Source organism: Haemaphysalis longicornis, unplaced genomic scaffold (assembly GCF_048455015.1).
Source record: "Haemaphysalis longicornis isolate Haplotype H1 unplaced genomic scaffold, Haemaphysalis longicornis Haplotype H1 scaffold_4, whole genome shotgun sequence".
NCBI classification, from domain to species: domain Eukaryota; kingdom Metazoa; phylum Arthropoda; class Arachnida; order Ixodida; family Ixodidae; genus Haemaphysalis; species Haemaphysalis longicornis.
Window position 1 is genome coordinate 104,392,154 of NW_027526361.1, and position 16,343 is coordinate 104,408,496.

General features: G+C 49.6%; 1 protein-coding gene across 4 annotated transcripts in view; it reads right to left on the minus strand.

Annotated features, from left to right (window-relative positions):
- LOC144179217 (monocarboxylate transporter 5) overlaps positions 1-16,343 on the minus strand; it is a 144,649-nt gene that overhangs the window by 69,430 nt on the left and 58,876 nt on the right. The window contains exon 1 of one of the 4 annotated variants that reach the window (XM_077707487.1): positions 3,804-4,148. The exons of the other annotated variants lie outside the window; for them this stretch is intronic. Within the exon in view, the coding sequence (XP_077563613.1) occupies positions 3,804-3,948 (145 nt within the window). The 5' untranslated portion in view covers positions 3,949-4,148. Of the gene's footprint in view, positions 1-3,803; positions 4,149-16,343 lie in introns of those variants that run through there. 4 annotated transcript variants of the gene reach the window in all.

Consider the following 16,343-nt stretch of genomic DNA (forward strand, 5'->3'; position numbering starts at 1 on the left):
GGATAAACATCAATCAATAGCAAGATGGCGCAGTGACATAAACATGTATAGCGACAAAGCGTGCTTGCCTTCTGGCTCTAGCCACTACGTCACCACGAAGGGTACATCGATTGCGATGAAGTATACGTTTAGGAACTCCGCGACGAACAGCCGGACAAATCCCCCCCCCCCCCCCCCCACTAAGCCGGCATACGTGGCATTTTGGGATGAAAATATAAAAACCCCTGCCCGTAGTTACCCTTTCAGCCCGTAAAATACGCGGACGTGAAATCCGAACTTCGACAACTGCTTACTTGGAAAGCAGACTTTCTCCTCTTATGCTTTTTTTTTTTTTTTTCACCGAGCGATAAGTATGATCAATAATGTCCAATGACGGGAGGAATTTGAATGCTTGCTCGAACATTTCCTTTATTTCTCAGCACTGAGGCTGCATACGCCGGTTCCGTCGAGCCTGGCCGCGCCGTTATCGCGGAGCACACAAAGGCCACGCCGAGAGCGGATTGAGCCCAGCGGAGGGGGCGCGATACCTTGAACGGCGTTCTATTTAACGACCGGGCGAGATTACCGGTTCTGCGTCCGCTTGCGACAGCAGACATTGTCTTCATTCCTCTGCCAACGTGGACCTTTCGAGCCAACGGCACGGTCAAACGCGGGATAGCCCCTCCGCGTGGCAACGTGCGTCGAAACATAAATGGGAAGAGCAGCCAAGCGACACGACTGCTCGAGGAAGGGGTTGGTGGAAACGAACGAAGGAACAGGACAGAACGCGGACACCCGACCCTCGGGGTCAACGACACGTCATGCGGTCGGTCGCGCTTTTGAATCTTGCCCAACTCGAAAGGAACAAACGGTGGAACGCCGGTGCCGTATAACCTGTACAGTTAAACATGGATGTAACGAAGTTGATAAAAATTGGCAATTTTTCGCCACACGTCGGTTTTCGTTACATTGAGGTTTCCAGTTAAGGCTCGCGTGAACGAAGTAGAAACGAAACCAATATGCTAGGCATCAGTGACGGTGAACTCACACTTATATGATTCATTTCATTTGGAAAAACTGCTCGATTTCCGCCTGCATGCTTCCCTACGAGCGTAGTCATTACGCGGCACTCCAAAGAAGCAAGGTCACTTATCCCCGTATTCACAAGCGTACCTTGACAACCACCTTTGATTTTGACACTTTTCAGCGCCTTGACGCGTTTCAAGGACCAAACTTATGCTTAAAGGGCGCCTTTTCGCGAACTTGATGCTCTTTTCCGCACTCAAAGTTGGTGACAGGGTGCTAGCTGGGTGTACCACGTGGCGGCGTTCTTCTTTTTCGCCGGCGGAGGGCGCATTTCGAACTGCGAGCTCGTCATGGAAAGACAAAACGTTTCGTTTACTGGCAGCTGAAATCGCCGACGAATCGACACCACAGATGTGGAGACGTACAACTACACGCCGACCGGCAGGCCTAGCACCTAACCGACCCCGCACTCACACGTGGAATGGTTTGCGGTGCGGGCAAAATTCGCGAAATTAGTGCATTTGTCCAGTCGATTTTTCAGAAAAAGTGCAAAAACCAATGGCTCATCAGCGTAGCGAATTCGTTGGTTAACCGTCGCAATGCCTTCGTTAAATAGATGTCGCAAACACATGGGTTTCAATGGGACTGGAAACAGGGAATTTAAAAAATTGTTAAATCCAGGAATTCGTTGCATAGAGGTTCGTTAATCGGGGTTTAACTGGATAACTAAACGGCTTCGCTTCTCTCCTGCGCTCATCGGATTCAGCCTGCCGTCGACGCCGGCTGCCGGTGCCAGCTGCGGCAGCTGCCGTCATTTGCCAGGAATTTTTCCCATTTACACTCTGCTCTTTCCATCCATTGTTGTCGCGCATTGCCGGTGGCGCTCCATTTAATTTCTCGACAGCTTTATTTTATTTTCTTGCCCGTATGCCGTAGGGTGAGAACGGAACCAGCAGCGCCATTTTGTGCCCGTAGTGTATACGCTCTTTCAGCGATTGTGTGTTACTGTGTCTTGCTTGCTTACGTAGAAATACGTTCCATTTACTCTTTCAGTAAATTAAACACGCCGAATCACAAAGGACCGTCCCCACTCACAAAGGACTACCTCCGCAAAAATGAAAACAGTTGACTTCATCCCTGCGTCAGAGTCGGCGTTCGTGAGGAATAAGCACATGTGCCATATGTGCGTGACATTGTGTCGCTCTTGGGGAAGCCTTTGTGCCGCCGGTATCTCAATGCGCATGCGTCAAGCTGAACGACGTATCCGGAATGCGACAGCCTTTGGTCGCTCTGACAATAGTCTACAAAGTGGTTGGTGGAGTCTTCTAGTGACAGAGTGCTGTTCTGAGTCATATTGCTGCTCTCTCTCTCTCTCTCTCTCTCTCTCTCTCTCTCTCTCTCTCTCTCTGAGTATATGTGTGTTGTACGTACATTTTATCCTTTCCGGATTGTCAATTGTACCGCATGAAGCAAAATTTAATGCCAGGCTGACGCCCCAATTTATCTAAGTTTCCTTTCATCAGTCTGTGCTAGAATTATAATAACAATGCATACCGTTTTATCATACCGCTGAAAATGTGATGACACTCTTAACAAGACTCCGCGTTTCGAAAGCCGCACGGTCGTACAAAACATACAAAAAATGAAATGACCGAACATACTACCGAAAGCCGACCCGCAAAATGGCAAACCAGGAAGAAGCGACGTCACACGGTGGTATTCCCTTGTTGCTATGCAGCGCACAATTCTCCACGCTCGTGTAAGTAGCTGTCTTCACAAAAGCACAAAATAAGCGTTTTGGTATCATTCGGCGCAAAAAAAGAGTGCGAAAGAGTTGTTTCTATCAACATAGGCACGCTACGAGGCATCGGAATGTCCAGAGTGTTTCGGCACGTTTTTTTCCATAACCCTAAAATCATTCCCTTATCGCGTTTGTCTTGAGCAGTGTTCCTTTCAAATAGTCAGCCTGAGTTGGCTTAATAACGCACCTCGCTTCTTCCCAAGCTCCGTGACACACTTGAGCGTTACTTAGCGCACGGCCATAGCCCATCCAGTTTCTGCATTCGCATCGCCCCAAGACATTCCCGCGGTTCTTTACAACGTATACCCCAGCGACAAACTGACGCCGGCGAAAAATACAATTGGCCGCGGATGACAGGACACGACGACTCAGAAATGCGAGCTCACACTGCCGAACGTCATGCCTGCATCGCGTAATGCAAACCAAATTGGGCATCGACGAATTCGCTTCGTTGCTCACACCGATAACATTGTGGTGAAGCTCAACTCAGCGTGGCTGTCAGAGTGCATGCGTTTATATAAAAGCCGCGCGTGTGGGTCGCACGAAGATCTAACGGGGGCGAAAAACAGGAGGCTGCGAAAAGTGGCCCGAATTACAGACCTATTTTCCTTAGGCGAGGTTAATCTTAACCATAACGGCTCAACGATGCATACAAAGAGATCTGATTTGCGCGGAAATTAACGGGGAACACGCTTGTTTTTCGCTTTCTTGGTCTGCATGTTCGGCCCGACACCGAAACGAACTCCCGATCGTTGTAGGAATACCGTACAAGGCCGCAGAGAAGTGTGCGTATCTGAAGCGACATAGACGTTTTTACGTACTGTCTAAGCGAAGCATAAAGAGCCGTGGATAATAGGGAAACCAAGGCAGACATGGCTGTTTTTTTTCGATTTCATACAAGCTTGGTCGTACTCGGAACAAAAAGTCGATCGTTTCACGAGTATTGTTCAGAAGGCCGCGCAAAAGGATGAGGCGACATAAAAGCGTGTGTACGTACCGCGAGACTGCACTCCCACGAACCCCGAAGGGCGCCGGGCTCGTCGAGCCGAGGTTCTCCATTCGGAGGCACTCGGGGGCGGCCTGGACCTCTGCTGCAGGCGACCCCGGCTGGCGCGAGCCGCCGTCCGTGCGGGCTCAGGCATCGGCGTAATCTACACCGGCAGCGCACCGAAGAGAGCGACAAACAGGGCTGCCGGGCCCCCTTGCAAGCGCAGCCCGCGCGACTGGCTCGCTTCCACGCTACAAATGTCTCTGCCGACGACGTCGAATCCGTCGTCGCTCGGCGGCGACTCTCCGTTGGTATTCGCAACGCGTTTGAAAGCCGCGAGGCTGGTCGCGGCGCTGGCTGACACCGCCTCTATAAAAGCGAGCCGAGCCTCGTCGGCTGCACCTGTGCACGCCGTGACGATCTCCGACGCAGCTTAACTTGCTTTGCGCGCCGTCTCCGATTCCACACTTCCTATATACACAGGGCTGCATTACAGCCGTCTCTCTTTTCTCTTTTTTCCGCTGGGGCATGCTGGTAACGACAGTTAGATTAACGTCACTATTTTGCGGCTGCAGGTGGATATAATCCTCTCACACTATATCCGGCTGAAACGTATAAAGTAATGTGTCTGCAGTATACGCGATGCGTCAGCGCTCCGCCGTCGATCGCTGCCGCGGTTCAACGCCAGTTCAGCGCCCCGTTGTGTGTATGAGGTGGGTTGTAAAATCGCTCGCCTTTAACGACTCTCCCGTCCTGTCCTTTCTAGTATTCTAGTATCATTTAAGCCGCACAAAACAGTGGCTGTCGCCAAATGCGGCGTCTCTACCCATCAGCACGACACCTTTACTGGGAGTGCCATCCGCCAGACCTACCACCACACCTGCGTTCCCGCATCGCTTCCTGGGAGTACTGGTTGAGCCCGGGTCTTGGCGTGGATGTCAAATCGACGCAAAAACTTCCGAGTGGCCTTCGTGTTAGTGAGGACCTCTGGGAATTCTACGGACCAGCCGTCTCCCAATGAAGAGAATGTGGCCCGACGGCCCGACTATAGGGCTGCTTAGAGCATAAAGTTCTCTCTCTCTCTCTCTCTCTCTCTCTCTCTCTCTCTCTCTCTCTCTCTCTCTCTCTCTCTCTCTCTCTCTCTCTCTCTCTCTCTCTCTCTCTCTCTCTCTCTCTCTCTCTCTCTCTCGTTCGTTTACTTATATATGACATTCTACACACGCACTGATCCGGTTCCGTCAAACTCCACAAGCAGAAAGGTATCAAATGCAAGAAACCATGTGCGGGTGTGTATATGCGCCAACGCCGAACGAGAGACGGACTGCGGAACATTGCAGTGCGTCGCGTGAAGAAAGCGCACCACGATTTAACGAGAAACGAGAGCATGCTTCCGGTTGTCCTCTCTTCCTCCTTCCCCCATACCCCGCATCACTTCCGCCGGAGCTAAGGATATTCCAGCAAACCAGCGTCACCACGGACGCGCAATTCCGCCATTTTACGCGCACAAATCGAGGGAAGGACCCTGACAACGCGTGGACCAGGGTGGTATCGAGAGACAGTGCTAAGAGTATAGAGTAAGCCAAGTAACTCGCCGATTAAGGGATGAATTAAGGAAATTCTGGGAAAGAGAACGGATTCGGACATCGTAGAATAGGGGCGGTAAGAAGAGGGCAACGCAGCCGCGGAATAGGGAGGGTGTTTAGAAACACAGCGAATGAACTCTTTCGCTAGTTGTCTTCATGCTATGACGGTAGATAAGCGGCTTTTTCTCCCACGGAGAACTTTTTTTGTGTGTTCAGGGACCGAAAGCAAAAAAATGAAAATATTGGCGGGTCAAGGATCGCGAACAAGCTGTGTTTGTGCACGTGCCACCGACGACGCCTTTGTATCTAACCCCGAGCGTTGTCGTCGCGAGTGAACAGGTCTCGACTATCTCAAGCAGAAACGCGATAGCGAGATCAGCGTCGTTCGTGAACCACGACAATCCCCGCCCCGTACGCTAACTTCCTCTAACGCCGCATTGTCTCAGTGGTCCTTATTGCTGCTTCGCAGCTTCGGTAACTTTCCATACCGCACCAATAAACAGCAGGAAATTTGGAAGTTGATATGTGTGTGTGTGCGTGTGTGCGCGAGGGGGAAGGGGGGGGTGAAGAGGCATTGATTTTGTACACTCCATGAAATTGCCGATGAGGACTTTACCACGGCACTCTAGAATGACCGATCAGTCTCACCAGATACGCAAATATGGCGAATGTCGATGATGATGATGATGATGACGGAACTGTTTAAATTAACACAGACAAACAAAACGGAAATTTAAATTGTTCTTCGCGAGATAATTCGAAAATCAAAGGCTTGAAGCACACAAAAGAACCAAGGAGTTGTCGGAGAGCACGCGTCGATGACGAACGAATGAAGAAATATCATTCGTTATGCGCTGCGCGAGCGCGCGCTGCGTGACGTCGTCGTTGGGAACTGCCCGCGTTAGTCACCGCTGCTGCTGTGTGACTCCGCTTCCGCCGGTGCGACTGCAGTTCCCTTCGGATCCCGTTAGCGGCACTGCGTGCACCGGCAAGGCGAGGTTAACGGCCCCTCGCGCTGAAGCAGTCGCCGCGCTGTACATCATCGAACGGCCTCTTCTCGGTAATCAGGACGCTGCCGCAGCCGCCGTTTGTATATGCTGGTAACCAGAGGAGGTACCGACACTGGGCGTCAGTGGACTCTGGCTGGGGTTCCGGGAAATTCGGTCTGCGTTTTAATGCCCTTCCTACACAGCTCTCACAGTGCGCCCGCAGCTCCTACGCTGCTTATACGCGGGCGCCCTATAGCATGTTATACAGCTCCTACAAAGTACTCGTATATATACACTGTAAAAAAAATTTGGTCAAAATGACGGAAAAGTTCTGGCAGCTCTATTTCCAAGCCTTTGGCCGTCAAATTGATGAGTGGTCGTCAATACCAAATGACGGCGTTTTTGGTCATTTTGACGGCCTACTTGTCATCCTGAAATACAAATTAGTCGTCAAAATGACGTGCTGCCTTCATTTTGACGACTCACTCGTCAACCTGATATACAAGAAAGTCGTCAAAAAGACTTTCACTGTCATTTTGACGACCACCTGTCAACCTGATATACAAGAAGTCGTCAAAATGACAGCCCCAGTCTTTTCATTATACATTTGGTCGTCATTTTGACGTTTTTGTTGTCATCCTATACTACTAAGGAGTCGTCATAATGACGGCTTCAGATGTTATTTCGGCTGTTGTACACTTCTGTCAATATAAAATAGTATTAGTCTGTCAAAATTGATCAGGCATCAGTTTTTTTTCTTCTTGTCATTAAATACAAAATTGGGGAATGAATTGTGTGAGTGCCACGTACAGGGGACACTATCAAAGAAAAGATGCTACAAAAGCTGGCATCTGTGTTCGTATATTTATTCCTCGAGAATGGTACAATGGATGCATAAATTGAATGGTACAGTGGGTACATGGATGGAACATAGATTTAAAAAACGTCCAACTTCCAGACTGCTACTTGTTTACCAGGAGCCATGGATGCGTTACCTGAGAAAAAAATGAAAGAAAGAACAATATTCATTTTAGTGATTGCTTGAAATCGTTCAGCAGCGACGTTTCGCTGCTCTGCGACATGCATGCGTGGTAAGCATACTGTTTTGATTTAACCTACTTGGTCATACCTATATACTGGTCATAATTAAAGGCTCAACATACCTATGTTAAAGCGCTTTAAGAAGGCTCAGCAACCTCGGTGCTATGCCACTGGTCAGCCCCTTGCCTCGTCCTTTAGATAGGTTGATCTGCCCGAAGTACCTGAAAAGGAATTGAAAAGAGATAAGATAAATCTATAGGCCATGAACTGACTACTACATATTTAGGCTTTATGATGAGATATGCGATATAATTTATAAAATGAAATTCCTTCTGTAAAGCACATGTGGTCAAGTGTCAGGGACTAATTTGGAAAATAATCAGTAAGAAATATCGGAAGCTTTGTACATTAAACAGTCTACCACTACAGTGTACCTCACAGCCCAGGTTTAGCTTCGGTGCATAAAGCACACAAAACTTTAAATTTGAAAAAAATATTAAGAAAACCTGTGCATTTACATTTCACACTGAACAGCACCTCGCCTCAATGCTAGGAAAGAATAGGTTACTTATCATGATGCCTAGAATAGATATCTGTACCAAGTACAGTACAGTGGAGATAATTCAAACTCGGACAATTCACCCTTTCGGTTAATTCTCACAAATTTCAAAATTTTGGTTGCCCGCTGTTTGCAATATATTTTTAAGTCGTTTAATTCAAACAGCTTCATTACGTAAATTCGGTTAATTCGCACTCTTCGCTTGTACTTGGCAGAAAATATCGGTTGCATTTGCTGCTTCTAGCTGCAAATTTGCATCCTCATATCACTAATAGCCACAAATAAATCCTATTACCTGCATACACGTGTCAAAACGACATGCACGCGCCAACAACCGCGTGTAGATTGAAAAAGAAAGAAAAAAAACTGCTTTGGGCTCTCATGCAAATCAAAGCAGTAATCCATTCGTGATTCTTTTTTCAGGGTGTGATAAGCGACTATTCTGCGTGAATGCTTTACTACTAAATATATGTGAATGTTTCATTACAACACAAGTTTGTATGTTGCCCCTAACCATATTTACGATAACTTCTGATTATTGAAACCTCTGATAATGTAAACAGATTCATCGAGGTCCCTTTGAGTTTGAATTATCATGAGTTTACTGTATTGTGGCACCAAGTTGTCCGTCGAAGTTGTCCGTCGCGAGACAGACGGGACATTTTCATGAATGCTCGTTATCTTAAGGAAACTAGTTGCTGACACTTAAATTGCAAACTGTATCAGAAAAACTATCACTTCAAGTTCATTTACCTTTGAAAGAACTCCATGGTGAGAGGGCAGCCAGACGGGTACGAAATATTGAAAACGAAGAAGGCTCCAAGTAGTAGTCCCGTTGCCTTCTCCATGCTAGCAGTGGCCATGCATTCATGTCCATCGATTGCAAGCACGACCTGACGAATGTCTCCCAAGCTCGAACCTGCATAGACAGAATATTATGTCACATTCGCAACATCGTGTTTGAAGAGGCTATGCAAAGGTTTCGTTTGAGCTACGATATCGTTATGGTAAGCCCACTGCCATTCAGTAAAATGCATCCGAAGCACCTCAAATTTGTTATTATGCCAAAACTGGCCTGAGCTGCGATGTTATCGACACTTGAATCCATAAAAATGCATTTCAAGAGGTATTACATTCCATTAAATATAAAGCAAGATTTAAAAAAAAATCCTTCAGCAATGTCGATTCTGCCGACAGAAATCGCAAGGCAAATTATACCAGCACTTGCCTCTCCTTTGCTTATAAAGCCATATAATTTTTTCTTGAAAATAAGTGCTTTGTGTAAATTTATAAATGACAAATACCCACCTATGACAGCAAGATGTGGTGTTGCCGGCAGTCCCCGAAGTGTGCCTTGACCTGCGTGCTGAAAATTTACAAGCCCACAGGTTAATAAACTCTCTACAGGACACAGAAAGGGTTGAAGCTTTAAATAAACGCCATGCCACGACTAATCAACTATCAGTGGTTTCTAATTTAGCTACCATTACATTTACACCTGTTATAGCGCACTACCACACTAACCTGTTATAGCGCACACTAACCGGTGGTGCGTAAACACCGGCTGTGGACTACATGTATAACCAGGGAAATGCAGTGTTCATTATTTAAAAATGAAGACAGTTATGTGAAGTACAACGAACACCTGCCCCCTCCCTCTTTAAGTTGCGTTAGTTTACTGCACAGGCCCTCTTTTATGCTTAAGTGCGGCCAGCGAAAACAGCCAACTTGAAAGTATAGTGTCGGGCTACCAACACAACAATTAAATGCGGCGCCCCTTGCACGCCTCAGTGCCAGCGCGAGACCATCGGTTATCCCATGTTTAGTGCCTACCGCGGTGTCAATGTGCCTAAGCTACAAAATTACTGCTTACACAACGTAGGCAGTAATTTCCATTCGAATCAGCGCGCGTCGCTCTTTCCCTATTTCCCACGGCGTCCGTGTCGTTGCGAGTTTCAGGGGCACAGCTTGAATGTAACGTCATTGTCAGCCAGTCGGATTTCGTGAGTCTGTTCCAGTCCTTGTCAGTAACAGTGACAACACCGAATTACTACTGTTACTTCTTTTCCATGACTCGAAACTGTAGCTAGTTACTTTTCAAAAAGAGGAACTTGCAACTGTAACCCTGTTGCTTTTTGTGATGTAAGTGTAACAGAAAACACCGAAACAGTTATTTTCTTTTTACCAAGAATCATCCAAATAACAGCCGCACTCGTTAAAGACCGGCGTATAGACCGCGCTTTAACTTTTCAGGACTTTTTCTCCCCATATTCCCCTCACCGTTCCTCAACCCGGCTTCCTTCGCAGTTTAGGACCGTAGGTAGCTAAGAGGACTATCTTAAGGGAAGATATACCACTCTGAGATCTATGGTTGCATAAGACCGAGATCGAAGGTCGGTATGTAAAAGGATTTTAAAGTTTTTCTTCCGTCTTGAGCCGAGCGGAAACAAGAAAGTGAAGAAAATGGCAATTAGGCGTCCCCCTATGAGGAAGCTGGCCTACTCGTGTTGAGAAAGACCTCCGGAGAGGGCCCACCGAGAGCGGGGCAGCCATATTGACACGGCGAAAGAAGCCGGCGCCCGGGACAGAAACATTTGTCTTCGTTATCCCTGCCGGCTCACTCTCTTTCCATGGTTGAAAAACATCTTGAGTATTGTCTAGGTGCCAGTGCGAGCTGTCCCACGCGGCGGCACAGTATATAGACATCATTAGGGGTGTCTGCCGAGCCTCTGTAGCTGGCGGCGTTGTTGCTTCGCGGCGATCAACGTCAAACACTCATTGTCGGCTTGAGAAAAGCTAACTCATTTCGTGAAAGCGAGAATGAATTCCCCGACACCAACGGTGCATCACAAAAACGCGGATGCAACAAAATGAGGCATCCACAACGATTTTTAGAGCTGGTTTGTCCCGTTTTAGATTCCCTTTGTCTAGATATTCACCACGTGCAATTTTGACTATCTTCTTGCCTTCGTGCGCTTACAGGAAGTAAACTTTATCATTTGGTTTGGGCTTTATTACTTAGTTTTTACATTAACGGAAAGCTAATTACGATACTTTTTTTTTACAGAAAATGTATCTATGACAAGTTACTTTTTCAAATTCTGTAACTCTGCAGACACTGCCGTATACGCTTCACGAGTGTAACCCTCCTGAGCAAATCAATGTAGCGGCGTGCACAGGCGATTAACCGGTGTACGCGAAGGCGCCCGTGCTCACGGCAAGTGCGCATTCCCGCACAGACAAAATGAATCGATATGCGCCTGATGCGGATAGGTGAATCCCACTAAAATATCCGGCCCTGCGCCTGCACAAAACGTGTGCTTGCTTATACGTTGGCGCCGAAATACGTTCCGCTCACTCGTACGCTTTCGCTCACTCGTACGGCCGGTGCGCTTTCAGCGGAAGCCGATGCACGCTTTACTTGGTGCCCGTTTATTCACACGTTAGCAATATCTTGTCCCATTGAAAGGCGAAAAGAAGCATTGAACGCGATCATCTCGCTTTTTGTTCGAAGCCAATAAAGAGCGCTAGCAAGGGTACCTCCATCAGCTGCAGCTCAAGCGGGCCGAGGGACCTAGGCCTAAGGCGCTGCTCACCCATGTGCTTCGCACGCGGTGAGCGCACAAACGAGCTCTAAAGAACACGCCTCCCACAACTTTTCTGGCACAAAAGCAAGGAAACAGTACTCACCTTCTTCAGGTGCCCTTGCCTCCTGGCTTAGAATGTTGTCACTTGTGGCACACCAGGCAAAAAATGGCGCGACGACACACAGAATCGCAGGACAAACAACGCAGCACGACCGGCTGAGACGCGCCGAGGGGGGCGGTCCGCTGCTGCGGCGGCTGAAGAGCCACCACCACTCGCGCATGGGGCGCATGCTGATGCTCTACGAGGAGGTGGTGGGCCCCGTGGACGCGGGACCTCGTGGCCCCGCTCCAGCTCTGGCAGCTGACGTGCGGCTGGACCTTCCGGGGCTGCACAGCAAGCGGCGGACACCCCACTGCGGGCAACTGCAGCTGGCCCGGGGTGTCGTCTGGGGTGACCTAGACGGCCACGCCCTAGTATACACAGATGGCTCGGTGCGGGAGCAGCAGGGGTCAGCCGCAGCGGCCGCCGTGCTGGGAGAGGCCACCCGACAGGCGCGGCTGTCCTATGCCTCTTCCTCGGCCACGGCTGAGCTGGTGGGGGTCGGACTGGGCCTGGACCTGCTGCTGGAAATGGAGCCCTTGCCCGAGCGCTGCGCCCTGCTGTGCGACTCCCGAGTGGCCCTGGTGCGTCTTCAGGACGGAGACTCGCACTCCCTGTTGGTGCGTGGCATCCGGGAGAAGGCGGCACAGCTGGCGGACCGGGGCACTCAACTGTGCCTGCAGTGGGTCCCCGCCCACATTGGTCTGGATGGCAACGAGCGGGCGGACGAGCTGGCCGCCGGGGCACACGCGCTGCCTCCGTCGGACATGGTGGCTCAGGCGGCAGCGGACGACGCCCGCCTGCTCATCCAGCGACACATCCGGACCAAGCATCCGGACCCGCGGCTGCGTGTCGGAGGGGGGCCTACCGCCTGTGCGGGCCTCACGCCTGCCTCGACCACTGCGCTCGGCCATCCTGCGCCTCCGAGTGGGGGACGTGTGGACGGCGGAGCGGAAGCACCGTCTGGGGCGGGCGACCAGCCCCTCCTGCACCCACTGCCGAGCGCCCGTGCAGTCCCTGCCGCACGTGCTATACGAGTGCCCCAAGTTTGCGGCAGGGCGGGCAGAGCTGCTGGTCGTGCTTCACGGAGCGCGGCCACTTGAGGACCTGCTTTGGCCCCCGGGCAGTGCTAGGGAGCGAGACAAAGTGCTCGAGGCCCTGGGTACATACCTGCGGGCCTCGGGGCTGCACAGCGCACTCCACTACAACTCTGCCTAGCTGCCCAGATTGTGGAGGAGTGCTGCTGCTGAAGCAGCTTCTGTACTTGTGTGTGTGCGTGTGTGACCCCTTTTACAAGTGTGCTTTGTAGATTCATGTGTTGTCTATATCTGTAGTGTTTCTCTGTAATGTTAATTTTCCCAGTGTGTAACCCTTTTTTTTTTCTCTCTTCTGTGTTTTATATTTACCCTTATTCCCCTTTTTCCTTTTTTTTTCTCTTTTGTGTTTTATATTTACCCTTGCGCGAGTTACATGCATTGTAATGTCAACCTTCTCCCCCTGTCCTCCTATTCCTATGTATTCTTTTCTCCCTTTCCTCCCCTCCCCCCTACACCAGCAGGCGTTCCGGTGTCCGCCCCCTAGGCGAGACAATCTACGCCTGTTGGTGGCTTTTCCTTTTCCTAAGTACAATAAATACATACATACGCAGCACCGAGGGAGGAAGACGAAGGCGGCGGAAGATGGCCCGGCTAAAAAAAAAAAAAGTCTTCCCGGAGGGTCCTGCACGACTGCGGGAGCCAATTGGAGCGCTTTACGCCCAGAAGCAGTTTGTTTGTTTTGCTGCGCTCCCGTAGTTTTCCCCCTCTCCTCTTTATTGACGGGAGAAAGGACGTCTTTTCCCTTGGACGGCGGCAGCTCGTCAAAATTAACGGAGAGATGGCCGTTAAAGTGACGGCGAGTTTTTACAGTGTAGTTACTACGCTGCTAATATGGAGCAGCTCTTAAACGCTCCTACACAGCTCGTAAACATTACGCTGCTTATACACGCTCCTGTATAGCTCCTGTATATATGCCGCTCCATCGTAGCTCCAACGTTGCTCTATACAGCTGCTGTAAAGCGCATATTCCGTTCCTCTACGAATTCTGCACAACTTCTTCGCACTCATTATGCCCTTAATTGATGCAAAGCTTCTTCAGACACAACTTGACTACTACACCAGCCATTTGAGTTCCTATTAAGCCAAGAAAGCTTAAACACAGTAGGCGGAAGGCGTATTGCTTGTGTTTGTAAGAAAATGTCACCTTCATCAGCACCAAACCTGCGCCGAGCAGTATACATATCGACTCGGACTTTTCTCCGTACTCTGCTCCCTCTTTTTTGCCCCTTTCCTCTTTCCCGCCTGCAGGATATAGCCAGGTTAACTTTCCTCCCTCCCTTGCCTTGACCACGGCGCTACAAGATGACGAATCGATTTGGCCGAGTGTATACAATTTTGGCAAATGACGAGGCCTAGCACTCAATTCGGCTGAGAAGGGGCATATCGGCGTTGGGACATTGCGCAATGCTAGGCGCCATGGACGCATTGCGTGTTTTCTTGCTCACACGCATTTTTTCAGTCAACTCGTATTCTGGGCCTCGTCATTCGCCGACTTTCCACCCTCGATCACTTCGATTGGTCATTCTGGAGCGCTGTGGGGAAGGCGACTTACGGGGCATCTTATATAAGAGTTAACTTAAAGGTGAGTTACAAACAGCGCAGGAACAGGACGGTAGGAAGATCACACAAACACAGCGCTGATAACACAAACCAACGCCGTGTTTGTGTGATCTTCCTATCGCCCCGTCCCTGCGCTGTTTGTAACTCAGTTATGTGGCAACTGGCCCGCCAAGAATCCGTGTTACTGAGAGGTACTGGAGGCGCAGCCCCTTCGGGGCCGGGGCTGTTGGAGTCTCCTGTCGTCGTCGTCATCGTAATCGTCGTCGTAATCGTCGTCTCATGTAGTCACGGTACTAAAACACAAAGAAACTCGTTTACGTCTCACGCTGGAGCGCTTCGTAACACGCACTAAAAAACACCGGGACCCTCGTTTACGCCTCACGCTACAGAGTTTCGAGCTTCAAAGACAAGAGACTTATGCAGCAAAGCTGTATAAGTCTAACCCTCAATGCCTTCATCTCCGTTGGCAAAAACGTCAATGCGCCAAGAACGCACTCATACACTGCATGCTTCGCCCTTCTCCATGGTTTCACGTTAGTGAGGATGACCCGGGAGTTTTTCGCGCCATTTTTTATTTTAGCCCAAACCACAACTAAATAAACCGCTATGCGATGTAGCCGTAGCGTACACCGGTCGCTCCTATACAGAGTTCAACAGGACTCCAGTCAAAGGTCGAAACTGCATAGAATCCAAAAACAGGTTCCTGCGGCTCAAACTCCGGTTTGCTTAGGGCATCGTGTCTGCTAAATACGGTTCACACGCTGCACGATTAATAATTATTGCTAGGATTGCAGCGTGCTGATGCAAAAGAAATAAATCCAAGGGGAGACGCTTGACACGTGGACGATAACTCTCGCCAAACAACCCGCTCAGCGAGAGTCCCCGCACCCGAAGTCTGACCTGATGTGTAAGAGCTTCTGTGCGCTGCGCAGTGTTTGATAATCCAAGCGGCTTGTAGTGCTGCGATATCGCGACACTTGTATATCTCGCTACTCGAAGACGGTAGATATCTCGGATCCCTTGCACACTCGCCCCGAGATGCGATCTTGGAAGAGGAGGCTACAGGCCTGCGGTGCAATTCTTGCGTCATCGACCCTGGGGAAGACGTTATTCACGTGCACTGCACATTGAGGGGTGTCTCTGCCCTGGACTCCGTCCGAGGTGGCGCGGTGGCAGAAAGGAGGAGGAGCTGTGGGGCGACGTTCGATGTGCACTTACGCGCGAACAAACAAAATTGAGAAAACGCGAGTCGTTTGATAGCGCTGTTGCGCAATCTCACTGCAACGTCGGCTGTTTTCTCAAGTCCTCACGATTGTTTTTTCTCGCACCTGGTGTCCGCTATACCGAGTTGCCTACTCTTGACGTGTCCACTCTCCATCCGTTTGTTTGTTCACTGGTTCTCGACCTGGGAAAATTCGTGCTTTTCACTTAGAAGTTGAAGAAACGATGATAAGGTTGCGCATACTGGTCAGGCAAGTTTAACAACCGCCAACTGTGGAATTACCAAGCAGGAGATCACGGTTTGAATTCCTGGTTGCGGCGGCTGCATATGTGGTATGAATGTGCGCTAGAACTATCGAGTATACGTACACCTTGGGAACAAACTGGGAGCAAACAAAGATCGCCGCAGACTTCCAATGTCCAGCCCCGATGGATGCTTTCGGCAAGTTTTCTGAAATGTCACATACAGCACGCGTCTTCGCATTGCTAGGGTTGAGACCAATTAAATAGAATTATTTTATTACCAAAGTCACCATTCGGGCACTTCTGGGCCATACTGCGAGTTTCAGAACGCAGCCTAGGGTCGCCCGAGCACAAAAGCCAACGGAAATATGCCCGGAGACTTCTTTGTAACCAGTTAGATACGCATGCATGTGCGAATGAAGCGCCTCATCGGGACAAAATCGATGTGAAGGGCTCTACCGTATACGGCACGCATCGTACGTCACGTCATTCATGGTTTACTCCATTTCACGCAAACCTTTATTCGTTTGTTTTGTTGTTGTTGTTAAGGAACTACAAGTGGAAGGATG